Raw genomic sequence first — 17087 nt, forward strand, 5'->3', positions numbered from 1 at the left:
GGGGCTGCCTCGCTCGCCGTACCCCCTCCCGCCTGTGGGGGAAACCATTTGGAAGCTGGGGGAGAGAGAGAATGAGAAAGAGATGAAAAGGAGGAGCAGACCAGACTAGGACTGCTTTATTTTTAGGATGGGTGGTGGGGAATGCGGAATCGCTGCTGAGCTGGGGAGGAAAGCTGCTCGTTGTCACGCCCCGGGGTGCAGCACCCCTCCCCGCGCACGCAGTGGTGCGGCCTGACCACCTCTGCGTCACGTGGGACGCGGGGCAGGCGGGGCGAAAGGGAGGCAAAGAAAGAAGGCCACGTGACCACGCCTCGCAGCCGGACTCACGTGGGCCGAGCGAGGGGAGAGGGGGGCGCAGCGGCGGGGGCCTATCGGGAGAGGGAGGCGGTCACGTGGGCGGTCCGTACGTGAGCAGCCAGCAGGGCTTCCGCTTCCGGTCGGTGCGCGCGGTGGCCCCGTGAGGAGCGATGCGGCCGGGGCTGGGGGCGGCTCGCGGGGGGGAGGCCGGGCCGCGGCGGACGGGTCTGCTGAAGCCCTCGCTGAGGAAAATGCAAGTCGGCAGCGGTAAAAAGAAGAAGAAGATGGCGAAGCAACTCCAGCGGCGCGCGGAGGAGGAGGAGGCGGCGGCGCTGGAGGCGGAGGAAGCGGCGCAGCGCGGCCGGCACCTGCGGGCCCTATCCGGAGCCACGGGCGCGGAGCAGGAGCTGGAGGAGCTGCTCTTCGGGGACTGCCTCGCCGCCGAGGAGGGCGAGCTGCTGCAGCGCCTGGCCGGCCCGCGGCAGGTAGGGCCGGGGGGCGGGCGGGAGCTGCGGTGGTGGCACCCTTCTGCCTGCGGGTCCCCCCGAGGGACGGTCGTCGCCCCGCGGCTGGGCTAAAAGGGCCCGCTCGGTTGTTTCCAGCACGCCGCTACAGAGGGAGGAAGCCTTCTCAGAGACTCCAGTGATTCGGAGGTGGAGAACGAAGCGAAAAGCACTTTTGTGTCTAAAGCGCCGGCCTGGGTGGATGAGGATGATGAAGCTGAGGAAAAGTAAGTTCAAGCTCGCAGGTAGGAGTGGCTATAAGGGGCTTACAGTGGGAATGATCTTCGTGTTTTGTGTGTTTTTGTTCCCTAGGATTGATATGACGCACAGGTACAGGAGAGATCTGATGAAAAGTGATGCTGAGAAAATTCTTACCAAGAAAAAGCTGAAAATAAGACTTGAAGAGCAGTGAGTATCATTAATACTTCTCTGGCAAGCTTTATTAAATTAAGAGTGTGTGGTTTTCCAAGTCCTGTTGTGGACTGCTCTCCATGGAAATGTTATCGTGTTAATGTGAGTTGTTTAGAGCTGGTGCTTCTGGTATTTTTATATCCAAAAATAATACTGAGAGTAGTAGTAAATAAAATGTGAATTGGGTTTTTCTTCATTAAGTTGTTTAATGCTTGTTTTTGTAGAGATAAACTAATTCTTCTAATAAATTATACCAAAAGCTATTTGTAGAGATTTATTGTGTTTTAATTAGGATGACAAAATACCTGAATTGAGTAAGGAATATAAGAAAGAATAGCAGTAGCATAATGATGTAGAAATTCAGATGGGCTTCAGCTGAAGCGTGCATCACTCTGAAGACCAGTGCCTTAATGATTGGTATCAATTTTGCTTTACAATCACATTCTATAAGTTAGCACTAATAAAGGAAGCTATTTTATTATGTTATTTTATTATATTAGTTACACGAATAAAGGAAGCTGAATGAAATTTGAGGAGAACTTTGCATAGCATTTTAAGTGAAAGTAATCTTGCAAATTTTTGACTGTGTGTGTTGCAAGACATACATGTATCTAATGCGCAGAAAGAAATAATTGTGTTAAAAGATTTCTTCCTTCTCTCTCCTCACCATTATCTTGCTAGATTTCAGCGAGCTATGGGAGGAGTTCCTGCCTGGGCTGACAGAGAAAACAGGAAAAAATCCAAGAGGACTACAAGCGATAGTAAAGAAACCCATTACAACCCTAATATGCCTTTCTGTGCTTTCCTATTCAGCTGCTTAAAAAATGATTGTTTGATGTTTGGTCGATTTCTGTGGTGTGTTGATATGCTGGCTTAATTAGCTTTGTTTCCTTTAGCATGCTTTGATTTGTTTTATTGTTTCTGTAAGGAATTTATAGATTGTGATCTGTGAGTGTTTGGCGAATTAACCTTTTCAATATGCTTCGTTTTAATTAGGTGGCAGTGATGATGATGATGATCTGCTGTGCAGAACTGGTAATTTCATATCAACCTCGGAATCCCTGCCAAGAGGTATTTTGGAGGTAAAGGCAAGCCTGGTTTTGCAACTTAGTCTGAGGTGCAAAATATACATGCTTTGTTTTATTGCTCTTTGGGCAGTGATTGCATGAGTTTCTTGTTTTTCTGTAATTGTAATGTTTCAGTATTTACACAACTTGATAGGTCACCTTATGAAAGCATGAGACAAATTGAGGTGTATTGTTTGCTGCAGGGATTACTTTGTGTTATTAAATAACATCTGGTAGTGGGATTTCAGTCTGTGTGGGAAGGATAGAAACCTCCCGTAACTTTGAGGTTATTGAAGTGGTTTTTGAAAAGTGAGCCTTAAGATTTTCTTACATGATTTCATTTACAATTATTTTCTTTGTTATCTCATTTGCAATTATTTCAGGTGAGTGAGAATGAAGAGTTTTACATAGGCTTTCTACTACAACCAGTAGTCCAACTAGCTTTTTATTTTATCTACCATGTGGAAACAGCTTACCAAGCTTACTGTGTGTGTGAGTTCTGCTTGTATCTGTTGCCTAAATGTCAGCATAGGGTTTGAGATCTCTTGTACAACAAAGAAAATAATTAAGCTGACTGTTCATCAGCATAAATAAATGCATAAACTTTGTTTTTTTTAAACTGCTCAATCTGTTTCCTAGATGAAGAGCTGCTTGCCTGCTAATCAGGAACGTCTTGCTGATGGAAAACTGTCAACTGTGCAGTTCCATCCATCTGCTCAAGTTGTTATGACTGCTGGACGTGATCGATCCGTGTCACTCTTTCAGGTGAAGAATTTCAATTTACATGATGTAGATGACCACTAGTACCGAATACTCTTTTGTTGAATGTACCTGAAATAGCCTGGGATGATAAACTTGCTTTTCATTCTTCCTATGGTGGCATGCACAGAGTGGTTGTAATGTCTGTGATTAGAATGGAATTGGATTTTTTGGGAAGATTTCAATCAGTGGCTTCATACCAACTATTTGCAGAGTATAAGTAAATTAGTTCTATGAGGCTTTTTAGTTGATGAGTAACAAGGGCTGGTGAGGTTGTGGTGTTTGTTTTTTCTGAAGTTGTTTGTAAAACCTGTATTGTGAGGAGCAATCCACTTACATCTACAATTGTAATGTTGCTGGGAAATTATATTGGGGATGGAGATGCTGTACTGCAGGAGGAAGTCCTGGGACACTCCTGTCTTGCTCCTCTGAACACTAAAAATCATAACTGTTAAGAACTTTCTGCGTGGCCCAGCATCAGGGAAGTGTTCAAACACACAAGTTGAATTTGACTTCCACAACTCTGCAGGAGAGGAGAATGCAAAGCAAATGTTTCCATTTGGAAAAGTGTGTTAGAAATTACAGTTTGAACAAAGCATGGGCTAGGCAGGAAGGCTAAGAAGTAATCCAGGAAGGCTGGGAGTGCCTAGTGTGTAGGGTGAGGGGTGAGATGTGGGCTATTTGTAAATTTGGAAGAAAGGGAGAGACTCATTTCCAACTGGTGTATTTTTACTTTCTCTTATACTGGTGAGTCAATAAGCATTTACTCTGTAGAACTATTTGGTATGTTCCTTAATGTGATGATGTTTTTATTGAAGGTTGATGGTATAAGGAATCCAAAAATACAGAGCATCTATTTAGAGAGTTTTCCGATCTATAAAGCTCGTTTCAGTGCTGATGGAGAACAAGTTATAGCCACTGGTACTCACCATAAAATGTTTTACGTGTACGACATGATGGGTGGAAGCATTATTCCTGTACATCAAGTAAGAGGTATGTTTGTTAGTCCTTTAAGTGTTTTCAGTATTGTTAAATAGACATAACTGTCATTTAGATGGCATATGAATTTGCTTTATAAGGAAGTGTAGTGAATTGTTGGAGGTAGTGATACTTAGAGTATGTTTAGCTTTAGTTTGTCAAGGATATAACCCTAGGTTTGTGTGATATCTAACTAATAACATTATTTATGGGGGCAGTATATTACAGAACCAAAAAGCTGAAGTACAAGCAGGTCTTGCTCCTATTCATTGTAGGTGTGAAAGTTAAGGAGAGAGAATAAATTGTGCCAGCATGATGATCTAATTCTCTTTTTAAAGGCATGGAGGACAAATTTGTCAAAAACTTTGAAGTCTCTCCAGATGGATCATTTATGCTTCTAACTGGAACTTCGGGTTATCTTCACTTGCTGTCAATGAAGGTGGTTTTTATTTCCGTAATGCATGTAACTTCAGTTTCTTGGTACCCTTTTCCTTTCAAGTCTGCTTGCAATCTAGCTTTTTAGTTAAAACAGGTATGATGTACTGTGACAGCCTTTGTGAGTGAGCTATTAACTACCTGTAGCATTAGAAAATGATTTGGGGATGTTTAGAATTTTCTCAGTGAAGTTGTCTTTTGGACTGGTGATGTAGTTAAATCCAGAGTATCATGGATTTTTTTGTTGCTGTTCTATTAAAAAAAAGTTATGTCAATGATATGCTTCATCTGATTGCATGAACACTGCTAACAAAACTAATGGCCTCAGTACGGAAACAGGAATCTGAGGGTGGATGATAATAGGACTTGTTTTTTTTTTTTTTTGGGATAGCACTAGCACATGTTGGTGTACCTTTGTCATGAATTATTCTGTCTGCTGTGATTCATAATGAATCTAGAACTTTTTTCAGTTATATTTTAAAATGCCATATCATAGCACCTGGAAATTGCTATATGATAGCAACTTGGAAATAACTAGGAAAAATACCTTTATAAAATAAAGCTCATTTCCCTTATGTAGTAAGATCCCTCTGTGAGGGAGCAAAAAAAAGTGTTGAAATGCCAGATTCATAGTCGTCACTGTTAATTTCATCCTACAGACAAAGGAACTGATCAACACCATGAAGGTAAATGGAAGATCCACTGCATCTGCTTTCACTTCAGACGGCAGTAAAATATATAGCTATTCAAGTAAGTGTTCTCTCTAATAGCACTGATTATAATTCCATTTATATTATTTTTTGTAAATCAGCTGTTTTGCCAAGTTAATTGGCAAATTAAGTGATCAATCATGTAAAAAATGAATCGCTTTAGTATATTCTTAGATTAAAGAAATCCTATATTTGATACTTATTTAAATAAGTTAACAGCTGTCTTTTTCTGAAATTTATTTTATGAAGACAGACAAATCAATGTGTCTTCTGTATACGTGGCTTCTATAATCTTGTATTTGATTCTGCAGAGGAAGGTGAAGTTTTCATTTGGGATGTAAGAAGCAGAAAGTGTCTACACAAATTCGAAGATGAAGGCTCTTTGGAAGGAAAGTGTATTGCTGTTTCAAAAAATAACCAATATGTGGCATGTGGGTGAGTAACGTGGATGTTTCAGTTTCTTTCTATCTCATTTCAAAGCTCTTCAGTAAGTTTATTCGGGGCTAGTAGGAGTGTAGGAATACAGAAAAAGTTCACTTTTAATGAAGCTCCAGTAGAGGTGAATGGATGAACCATTGCCTTTTCTATGAGAATCATTTATTTTGTTCCATGTATATATAAGATACCATACACACTGAATAGCGGTATCACTCTTAATATATTACTATTGCCTTGCAATAGGTCTAGCAGTTAATTTTAAAATCATACTGAGTGAAATTGCATAACATGTAGTACAAATGTCAGTTTGGTGCCCCATTTCTTTCACCTTTTTTTCTAGTTTACTCTTACACTTCTGATTTGGTTGCTGTAAGAGAACATGTTATCACTTTAAAAGATGTCTTAACTCGGCTGCACCAACAGTGTCTTAATGTTGCTTGAAAGTGTTTCTGAAATAAGCTTGCTGAGATGCAACTTCAGCTAGTGGTATCAATTCATTGCAATGAGACTGCAAAATATTTAAATACAGCACGTGTTTTAGCCCACTGCAGAAGAGCATTTTTAAGTAGAGTTGCTCTGCACAGAGGGTGTTTTTAGTTGTTGTATTTTGTATAAAAGCAAACACAAAAGAACTCTAAATGATTTCTGAATCTTTGATAGCGAGCTCTCACTGCTTTGAATTCGTATAAGAGACCAGTTAATGAAGTATCTCCAGTTAAGTGTCTCAGATACCCCACTGGCCCCTTGCAACCCTCCACTAAATACTGTTGCAAACTTTAAAGCAAACTGCAAGCTTCAAACAAAATACTACAAACTGTGCTAAATAATTGCCAGTGATCTTTTTAAGTTGAATGTTGGCTATAGATAACAAATGAATATGTACTGTAAATGCTATTTCTTGTTATAGTCTTTGTTAATTTCTCTTTTTAGTTCAGTTTCTGGAGTTGTAAACTTATATACTACTGATGTCTGTCTCAAAGAAAATAATCCTAAACCGGTTAAAGCGATAATGAATCTAGTTACATCTGCTACATCTGTGACCTTCAATCCCACCACGGAAATCTTGGCTGTGGCTTCCAATGAAGCTGATGAGGCTGTCAAATTGGTATGTTCAGCTTCTTGCATGGTATCTTGGTGGAAAAATTTTCCTGCTGATGTAATAAAACTGATACTGAGTAGATAGGTGTACTGCAGAATTTGATAGAGCAAATCAGGATGTGTACAAGGCACTGTACATCTAAGAAAATTATTTTTTTTCTTTGAAGCACATTCTGAGTGTAGTCTAATTCACCTAATTCACCTGTTATTTTTCTCTCTTTAAAATGCCTTTTTTTACAGTGCTGTAAATACAACAACTTAGCAACAAATCTGATTTTTCAGTATCTGTTAACTGTTACAGTCCTACTGTGTGGTACTAGCTCATTCAGAATTCTGCCAGCCTTGTCAGAATTCTGGTCAACAGTAGATCTATTCAATTAATCTGAGGATTTGGAGGCCTATTTTTACTTTTTAGATGTAATTACTCAAAAATAAATTAGGTGCAATAAATGATTTCTTAGTGTGTTCCCTGCACCTTGTTTCTTCAGTAGAACACTACCTAGAGTGGGGTGGGTAGGATAGGAATAGAACTGATCATTTGAAATCAGTGTTGAACTTAAACGTTTAATTTTTACTTTAATGTGATTTTTTTTGTTCCTAACTGATGAGTTACGTATTTCTTAATAGATACACATTCCGTCGTATACGGTATTCTCAAACTTTCCAGTGTTCAGAAGAAAACAAATTTATCTTACTCAGTCTATGGACTTTTCTCCTAGAAGTGGATTTTTCTCTATAGCAAACAACAAAGGCAAAGCTTTATTATATAGGTATGTACTAAATTAAGCTGATAAATGCTAGGTAGCACACTTACCTTTGGTAAGGTGGGGCAGATGACTGGTAAATTATAAATTGGTCTACTTGATCTGATTTTTACTTAAGAGAGTATGATGCTGACTTCCTATTCTGGGGAATAAACGTAGTTGTTTTCTGATTATAAACTATACTTTGCTGCGGACATCTCTGTCAAAAATTTTATTGTTTCTTGCTGAAATAACTAGGAAAGAAAAAGGCAGATACTGGATGTTCTTCCCATTTTTTTCCATTTTAAAATAGTTTGGAAGACTAAAACAAGATACGAGTTTCCATACTAGCATCCGCATCTGCCATGGGTTTGTTCTAGCTGTGAAGGCAGGATGAAGAGCATCCTTGGGGGGGGTGCACTGGCACAGGTTGTCCAGAGAGGTTGTTCAATCTCTGTCCTTTCAGATACTCAAAGGAATCTGGATGTCTGTTGAGTAGCTTAAGATAAACTTGATTTTAATGTGAGATCTGATTTATGAGGTCTGACGGGGAGAACTTATGAAAAAACCTCCTAAGGAAGAATGTAAAAATGAGAATAAATCTTGTAATGCAATTGTCCTTTATTTAAATTTGAACTGCATATTGTAATGGCACTTCAGGTAAATCTATTAAGCTGACGATTGCTGTCTTTTACTACATACATGTTTCAGCTACTGTATAGTTGTCATTTCTTACGTTGTTTGCTCAACAGGTTACTGAAGTTTTAAACCTGTCTCAACTTTGTTTTTTCTTCAGGCTGAAACATTATTCAGATTTTTAAAAGATAGAGGAGAAAATGGGCTCGTAACTCAGGTAAGAGTAGCACTAGAACTATTGATAAGATTCTCTTGAGGAATCTTGGTTTTGTTTTGCTGTTTCCACCACTTCATAGGTGGCAACAAGAAGTTCTTAGTGTGTAATCTGAAATGGTCTTGTTTGGATCATTTGTACACAGTGGGCTACTTTAATGGCCAAGATTTATACTTGTCTTTTTAATCTCAGCTTTTCTAATAATACTCTTAATACTCTTAAAGGCAGTAGGTAGTTTAACGAAACTTGCCCAGTCCTGTTGACAGCAATTTAAAGAAAATCTGAATATATTTAAATCACACTCCTGGGCAGTGGTGGTAAAAGCAACTGTGGGCTGGCTTACCTTGATCCTGTTGTGAAGTCACGTTAAGCCTGCATAATTGAAAATTTAGGTTACATAAATAAGCTTGAAGTACAGCTTGTGTGCAGGCATCTTATTGTAGACTTTAATGTCTTCCTGGGGAAGGAGAATGTCCTGTAGCCTTGTCAGTAACATAGTATTGCTATTTGACCCAAAATGTGGTAATGATTGAAAGCTCAGCCTATTCAAACTGGAGGCAGATTAATCTTCTGCATGTTAAGCTTGCGTAAAACTTTGTGATGGCTAAATATTCTGAAGATACTAACAAAATTCTCTGTACTGATCTTTCTGCAGGTGTTGTAACCTGGAACTACAAGAATGGAACTACACAATCAAGCACATTTTTTATATGGAAGTTGAGAAATAATATAACTTTTATGGTTTTTGAATGTTTTTACTTAATAAATGTACCTGATAAGTTTCCAGGCATGTTATTTCAACTTTTTCAATGTTTTGCGTAAGCAAATGACTATAGATTTTAATGGTTGATACTCAAGTTAATGTCTTCAAAAAATGCTTAATGTCTTCAGTTATTATGAGAATGTAAACTATTGCACTGTTAATACAAGTATTGGCTTTATGTGAAGTGTGAGCTCTGCTTTGTGCATTTGGCTTGAGCTTTGCCACCAGCCAGATCCCTCTGTGGCTGGAAACACGGTTTTGCTGACTGGGGGGTGCAAAGAAGTAACCTGAAGAACCCCGTTGGTGCAGTGGGCCAGCTGTGGCTTAGGAGGAATGCCAGTCACCATCATTTGTGCTTAATGTCTTACAAATATCACAAAATATCACAAAACCACAGTACAACAGTTGGCTTTAATTCTTCAGGAAGGCTCCATTCTTACCTTTCTGTGGAAGTAAAGCATCCTGAATCACCCTGAGTGTCACTTCATTTGATTTTTCAATCAGTTGCAAAATCCTGACCTCATTAGGGTCACCTAGCAAGGATTACTTTACAGCTGCTGTTGCTGGTTCTTTCTGATATGCGTCTGATCATTGTTTTCCTGAATTGGCCACATATTTTAAAATACATAGAGGACAAAGTTGGCTAGGAGTATGCTACAACATAAGTAAAGTCTCTGTTTTGAGAATAAATTGTGACTAATGACATCTGTCCACTTCACAGGAGGGAGCTTTTGGAGCAGTAATATCAAGAGCAAGGTATTCCAGTAAGCGTTAGTGAAGGTCAATATTAAGCAGTCAGTGAAAGTCTTACTACAAAGAAGGTACTCAGAGCATGAGGAAAAGCTAATTCTAGAAAGCTGTCAAAGGTATGAGTTTATTGCTAAATACTTGTCATAACTGTTTTCAAAAACAGGATAGTGTTCTCTGAAGTACTGTTTTTTAACACAGCTTTATCAGTGATGCATTTTTACAAATCATGAAAAAGCAGATTATGCTATGAAGGTGTTAAACTGACTAGAGTATTTAAACTTATTGCAGTGTTAAACCTAAATATCTTTGGAAGAGGAAAAATAAGCACACTTTATTAAGATGCTTGATGTAGGAGTCTTCTGTTACAACCAAATCTAGTTTAAAATCTAGATGGGACTAAAAATTTGCTGAATTTCAGAAAACCAGAAGCTGAAACTGGTTGATACTCCACTAGAGGGCAGCACTTAATCACTTATTTGGACATTTGATTGCTTTATGCAATGTATCAGTTTGTCCTGTGACAGTCCTGCTCCTGAGTAGCATTGTGGTTCTCAACATGACTCAGCTTTTTTTTTATAATTTCTGTATTTCTCCACTAGGTTTAAATAGCGTGACCTAATCCACAAAACTGTTACATCTTTTTTCAGATAGGTCCAATGACTTCTAAAAAGGTAGGTTTTTAATAAGTTAGATTGACTAATCTCATTTAAATAGCTGTGAAGTATTTCAGTATGCTTAATCCACTTGACTCTCTGCCCCTCTTCTTCCAGTGTGTGTCTCCCCTCTTTCCATAAGGAAATAATTCTCAACCTAGTGTTTCAAAGCCATATAGCAAGTCCTGAACAGATCTCAAACTAGGAATTAAGGGATTCCTGGCCTTGTTAAGTTAACAAGACCAACAGTTTCTAATGCTCTTCCCTGCACATCCTGCAGATTTGTGGTTAAGGTAAGATCCCCAGATTGGATGGGACAGGAAAGCGAATGGAAAAGGTGTTATATAACGTGGTGTGGTGCTATATACTATCATGTCACTGCAAATGTTTCTAAATAGCACCAGAAAGGAAGGAGAGATTAATCTAAACATTTTAAACAAATTCTGTGATGTAGTTAGCAAATATTAAGCTTTATAATGAGTTAACAGGAACGCTGAAGAACAAGCAAGTTTAACCTTTGTACTAAATATCTTAGTTCTTGCTGTTGCATTTTGTCTTTTGCAAAACATGGCTTACAGCTCCATTCAACATAGAATAATGAAGACTTTTGCCTTATGAGAAATGAAGAAAACCTCCGTGTATTTGTGGCATTTTGTAATGTGTTTTCAGTAATGACTCTTTCAGGTACTGACCAGGTTTAAAAAGTTGGATGTTGATAAGTATTGCAAGAAGTTGACATTGTTACTAATGTGTCCAGGATATTTATTTGCAATTCATTTGTGGTTCATTTGTGGATGAATTACCACATTTTAGATATACATATCACACTACTCATCTCAAATGAAAAATTCAGCTTTGTCAGTTTGCTATGCGTTAATAGTACTTATGCTTCTGACCTATTTAAAACCTTTGTGTTTAATTCCTTTTTTCCTAGCGTGGCCTTTTTTTTTACTGGCATTGCTCAGATGAAGTTCTTTTAATGAATTATTTCTCTGCTTTTTCCTCTTCTTCCATTCTCCTTGGCAAAATAAATTTTATTGATGTAGCCCATTAAATATTTATCACCACAGCCTTTCCCCTTCAGGCTGTGATCTTGTCCAATTTTGCAAGCTAAAGACAATTAGTCTGGTGCTTAGAAAGGAAATCTGAAAGGAAAAAAGACTGACTAGATGCCAGAGTAACACTGGTTACTTATAAGATTATTAGGTTTACTACTAAGCCTGTCTTGAAACTACCATTTGCATCTGTTTTTGGAACTAGATTTGTAGTGTAAGTGTTTTAGCAAAAGTTTAAAGGATGGAAATGATTTTCACCATGTCTAATTCAAGGTCCAAGAGTGCTTCTCTCAAAATTATTTGGAAAGTTAGTTCCATAAATCTTTTCCCTGTGGAACTGTTTCAACCACTACCTGATTTTTCTAGCTATTGGGTGATTAGGGAGAGCAAATAATGTCCTCTCTGCATGTAGTGCTATAGATGTGGCAGTCATAGAACACCTTGAAAAGAAGCTGATTTCTCACCTAACAGTGCTTCTCAAAGCATTTGAAGGTCTCAGATAATGCCCTAACATGCACACACACACACACACACACCCCTTCCTGCCCTGTTTTTTTTGTTGGTTTTGGCAGGGGGCTGTGATTTGTGAGTCCTGGTGGAGGATATGGAGCTCTTCTGAAGGATGTCAGCAGTAAAAGCCTGTATTGGACAAAATGCTCAGGTTACTGCTATCTGATGCGTCCAGGCATCCAGCTGGCATTTGGTAGACCACACTGTCACTTTGATAATCAATTCTTCTGTATTTACGTTGCATTTTCGAGCAGCAGTGTGCTAGGCACTTAATGACTTACTACTGTTGTTTGGCTTTCTGTTGTTGAAACTATGGAACAATGATTGGGTTTTCTGGAACAAAATATCTCTTGGGTGCTCAAATATGACGTTTGTCCTGTGTTTGTATGACAGGGAATACAGTCTAACCCATTCTGGGACACTCACTGAGGCAGTCTGCACCTGTGTATTTTCTTCTGGTGACTAAAACTATTAAGTTACAGATCTTGTCAAATTATTTTGAGCCTCCTTAACCTGAATGAAATTTTATAAGCTGATTATACACTTTGAACTGACTGCAGCCTGATTTGATTTTCATAATATATATTACAATATGTGCCTGAAAACTCAAGATCACTATACTGAGATGAAGTCTGGAAACAAGTGGAAAAGTCCTTGTTAATAGGAAATTCAAGGTTACATTTAATTGAGAAGACACAAGAAACAAGAAGTGTCTGGGTAAATATAGCAGTCACATGGGATTCAAGAATAACAGGCAAATTTGTGTAAGTTAATTTTGTATTTAACAAAGGCCTTTATTGCTTATAAAAATGTTTACGTTAACGTAATCCAGCTGTCAGTTCTCAAACCACTTAGTGCTGGTGTATTTCAGCTGTGTATTATACCACATACTGAGCTGAGGCTATAAAGTGATGTATACCAATTAAGATTAATTATTGTAAGATTTAGTATGGACAGATAGCTGGTCATAATTGAGCAAATCTCCAATTAAAGTGTTTTTCCTTTTTTCTTTCTCAAAGAATGCTGTTTGGCAGAACAGTGCTGATTTTCTGTGTCTAAATTTATCTTGACCTATTTGAATTGGATATAATGACTTTAATGTAGTTGTGGAACAGAGAACAGAGGCTGTCCTTGGGATCCCTCAAGGGTACGGGTTTCAGTTGCAGAAAAAGCAAAAGTTTAAATGCTGTTTCCAGATGAATGGAAGACTCTTGAGATTTGTGACTCTTATTCATGGTTTAAGTGATGTGTCGCATCAGACCTGATAGCAAGTGGCTTTCTCTAAAGATACTGAGGAATTCAGAAATACACCGATTATAATAAAGTTAAGGAAAAGTTTGAAACTTCGTGTAGTTAAACTTCCCAATCAGACCTATGTAAATTTCGAGTAAGTGTGAGTTGTTGAAGGCTTATGAAAACCTTTTTTCAAATTCAGGACTATAAACAATACGCTTTCCCTGTGTAGGATGGAGATTATAGATCTTACTTTTCCTTGTAGATTTTTGAAAAAGATGCTGTAGCTTCACTGTGGTAAAGTTGAATTGTGTTTCTAATTTTCCTCAAGGTATTTGAATGAAAGGTGTGACAGGCATAGAGCAGCAAGGTGTAGATTATTATGGTCAGAAAAGAAACTAGTGTTTTGCTTAAAATTCATCCTGTTGTGATTAACATAATAGCAATTTGTACTTGCAGGTACGCTGTCCACTTAGTAATCTTAAAGTAGAGGTGCTATATAATTCAAAACAGTGTCTTGAAGCCCAGCAGGGCTAAATTACGGAAAAATGTTAGTGTCTTCCTTGATTGTAATCATCTGTACTTGCAGCCCATTCAGTCTGAAGATCTAAAAGGGCTTTATTAAGGGTTGTAATCATGTGTGGTAAGTAATATTAGGTTTGTGGGGGAGATGGGAGAGGAGAGGTACAGAGGTGAAATAAATGATATGCTGAGTTGGAACTGGGATCTTAAGCTTAGCTGCTAGATTTCCTGTCATTTTTTCTAAAACATTGGATTAGCTTTTCTCATTGGAAGTTACACCTTGGCCTGTTTTTGCATGTGCACCTGTTATTCCCTTTTTTACTGGCTTGTAGTTCTGGAATGATACTTAAGGTGTTCCTTTCATTCTCCAGTCTATTCTCCTGCAGATACTTAAAAGTCACTCTGCTGATGAATATGGTGTTTAGATTTTGTGAAGAGTACTAGTTCTGTGGGAACCGATGTATTTCTGTATTTCAGTATTTCTAACCTGTCGGCTTTGGCAGATTTCTGCAGATAGTCACTAAAGTTGAGATTGTAGAAAATTAAAGCTTGCACAGAAATTCATAGATTCCTGTGTCTCTTTTGAATATGGATGAAAATGCAATCCAGGAAAATGGCAGGGAGGATGTCATAAAGTTGGCTATAGTCAGGGCCATCTAAAAATAATTACCTTTATTATAAACTTACATAAATATCTTGCTATCTGTGTGTCTAATAATGCCAGAGCTGCTTTTCCACAGTGAAATTTTACTTGTCTAATTTTCTAAACACTTTGTGACCATCTGTCTTCACTCTGGATATGAGACATTAATTAAAGCCTTTAAGAGATGTGCAGTAAACTTCCCCTCAAATCTCTGAGAAGTCAGTTTTTTACACACGGCTTAAAGGAGACCATTAGCTGTCTGGATTCCTGTCAATAAAACAAACTCTGGTGATGCTAGGGGTAAGTCCAATAATTAGGGGTAGTGACATACTAAACAGCAGAAAAATTCCCAGCAGTTAGCAAAATGTCTAGAAGAATCCAGATGTGGGAGATTCAGTATGATGATTTCTATAGGTTACATCGGTGCACTGCAGAAAATGCAAATGACAAACTAAAAGAAGCGCTCAGTAACGCAGTCAGTTGTATTTATTGCTAAAATAATTGCTTGATACTGTTTTGCTGATATAAACTCAGGGCGTCTCTGTAAACAACTGTCTTGTAACAATACTTACAGAATCCTGTCTTACATTCAGTGTACTGATGCTTCTACCCAGAAAGAAGCTAACCAAGAAATACCTTTGGAAATTGCATTTTGGGGGGCGTACCTTAAAAAAAAATAATGCAGCTGAATTTGTTTGAATATATCCTCCAGCAAATCATGTCTTCACCTTTGAGCAATTAAAACAGTAGAACAGAATTTCACTTGAATGCATTTAATGCTTTTTTCTTGGTTTTGCCATATGCTGATTTCTCCTGGAGGGAGAAAATCTCAGAGTATCATGTAACATTTTTCCAAATAGAATAATAAATGAGTGGGTGTTTGAGATGTGAAAGGATATGAATCTCTGAAGCTGTCTTAGATAATTTGTTTTTTTAGTTGCGCGGAGCAAGTCCAATGTTTTCAGGAGCATTTTCAGCTCAGATAACTGTGTGCTTATGCAAAACATGGCCAAGAACAGATGAAGGTGAAATATGGTAAATTAACGAATGGGTCAGGTCTCTAGTTTTTCCCAAGTCTGGAAGAGTTGACAAACTTCAAACAGCAGTAAAATAGCCTGATCTGCTGAAGGACTCTGCGAGAACAGGACCTCCCCGCCCCAGCTCTGCACCTCCGAGTGCATGGCACTGGGCGCAGCTCTGTGGCACATGCTGCTCTTTTTCTTCCAAGCTTTGTCATCTTCCTGATCTATCCTCTGGGAAGTTCTTCCTTGTTTTTTCAGACAGACTTATCTAAGTCCCCTGGAAAAAAAAAAGTCTTCAGCTCAGCTGGCACTCCTAATCTAAAAATATGAGGCACGTAATTGCTGTTAACACTCATAACAGTTTTAAGTTCATGGAAAGTTAGCCAATATTTTTAATGGAGCTACTTCACAGTTAGATTATGTTCCTGATGAGTGTGTCATTGCTTCATTAGGTTTCTCCCCTCATAGTTTTCCTGCATTTTGATAGCAAATGATCCTTTGCTCTCAAGGACATAGCCAGGGCTGATGTTTCTGTGAAACACATGGTGATACCACCTACAGATGCATTTCATCTTCTAAGTGTCCATGCCACTTTCAGAGATTGGCCTAGTAAGAAGGGTTAGGGAAGGAAACTTGCAAAAAATGAGTTTATTAAATTTTTATGGTAATGATCTTAAGTGCTTATGTATAGTGGTAGTGAAAATGATGAGATTGATATACTCCAGCTACTAACTTATACTTCATTAACTTTATTAGGCAAAATTACTTAAGACTTCATAAATATCAAATGCTAGTCCCTGCACACAGAGCGGTATCATAACATTTATAAGCATCATTAAGTGCTAGAGTGCACATTCGCACACGTGTTGTAGCAGAAGTGAGATCACTAAACAACGGAGATGTATTTATTTTCTGGGAAACAATTTTGTGAATTCGTGGGAGTTTTAGAAGTCTTTCAAGGAGTTCTGCATTTCTGTAATCAGCTGTACAAGTGCCTTATTCTGAAGTTTTTACCCAGCAAAACATCAGCTGGGTATGTCAGGTGTTCCTGGGTTGGGTGACGGTTTATGGGGTCATGGTCTTAGATTGCAGCAGTCCTTCATTTCTGAGAGGCTGGACACCTGTGCTCTGGCTGAAGTTGGGGAGATGCAGCAGGAGGCACTTGCACTGTGCTGTTACGGGGGCCTGGTGTTCGCTCCTCTCTGCACTCGCTGGATGGAGCAGTCATAGGGTTAAACATTGAAGGCCTACTTAATGTCAGTCATTCACGTCTAAGCCTTCAAAGCGAAGCACAAAGTCCTTTCAAAAAGTAAAAAAGCTTTCATAATGATGAGGCTGTGTCTTGTTCCCACAGAATTCAGAAGGAACAAGTACATATTCTTCCATTTCAGACTTTTTCTTTAATTACAGCCCCAGATTTTTCATCACAGTGGTCAAAAAGCATCTCTTAGTAGTACAAAGAACTATGCCCATCCAAGGTATTTTAGAAATGGCTACGTAAATGGATTTGTCTGAAGATAAGGACAGGTTGAGCTTGTTAAAACCAAGTTGACAAGTTAAGTGGAGAAGCCTGTTCTTAAAGTGGTGTGTGATGGGGCACCTGTGCAGGCAGGCAGCTATAGCTGAGTGGAAGCAAAGCAGAGGTTC

General features: G+C 38.6%; 1 protein-coding gene across 1 annotated transcript; it reads left to right on the plus strand.

Annotated features, from left to right (window-relative positions):
* The first annotated feature begins 76 nt into the window (after window positions 1-76).
* On the plus strand, window positions 77-9230 carry UTP18 (UTP18 small subunit processome component). The gene is made up of 14 exons (XM_083805249.1): window positions 77-782; window positions 900-1027; window positions 1113-1208; window positions 1893-1972; window positions 2208-2293; window positions 2918-3043; window positions 3856-4030; window positions 4354-4454; window positions 5110-5200; window positions 5472-5595; window positions 6529-6703; window positions 7324-7466; window positions 8236-8292; window positions 8945-9230. The coding sequence occupies exons 1-13, from the start codon at window positions 468-470 to the stop codon at window positions 8258-8260; spliced, it is 1665 nt and encodes a 554-aa protein (XP_083661375.1). The 5' UTR covers window positions 77-467; the 3' UTR covers window positions 8261-8292; window positions 8945-9230.
* The last annotated feature ends 7857 nt before the right edge of the window (window positions 9231-17087 follow it).

Source organism: Anser anser (assembly GCF_964211835.1).
Source record: "Anser anser genome assembly, chromosome: 19".
Classification (NCBI taxonomy): domain Eukaryota; kingdom Metazoa; phylum Chordata; class Aves; order Anseriformes; family Anatidae; genus Anser; species Anser anser.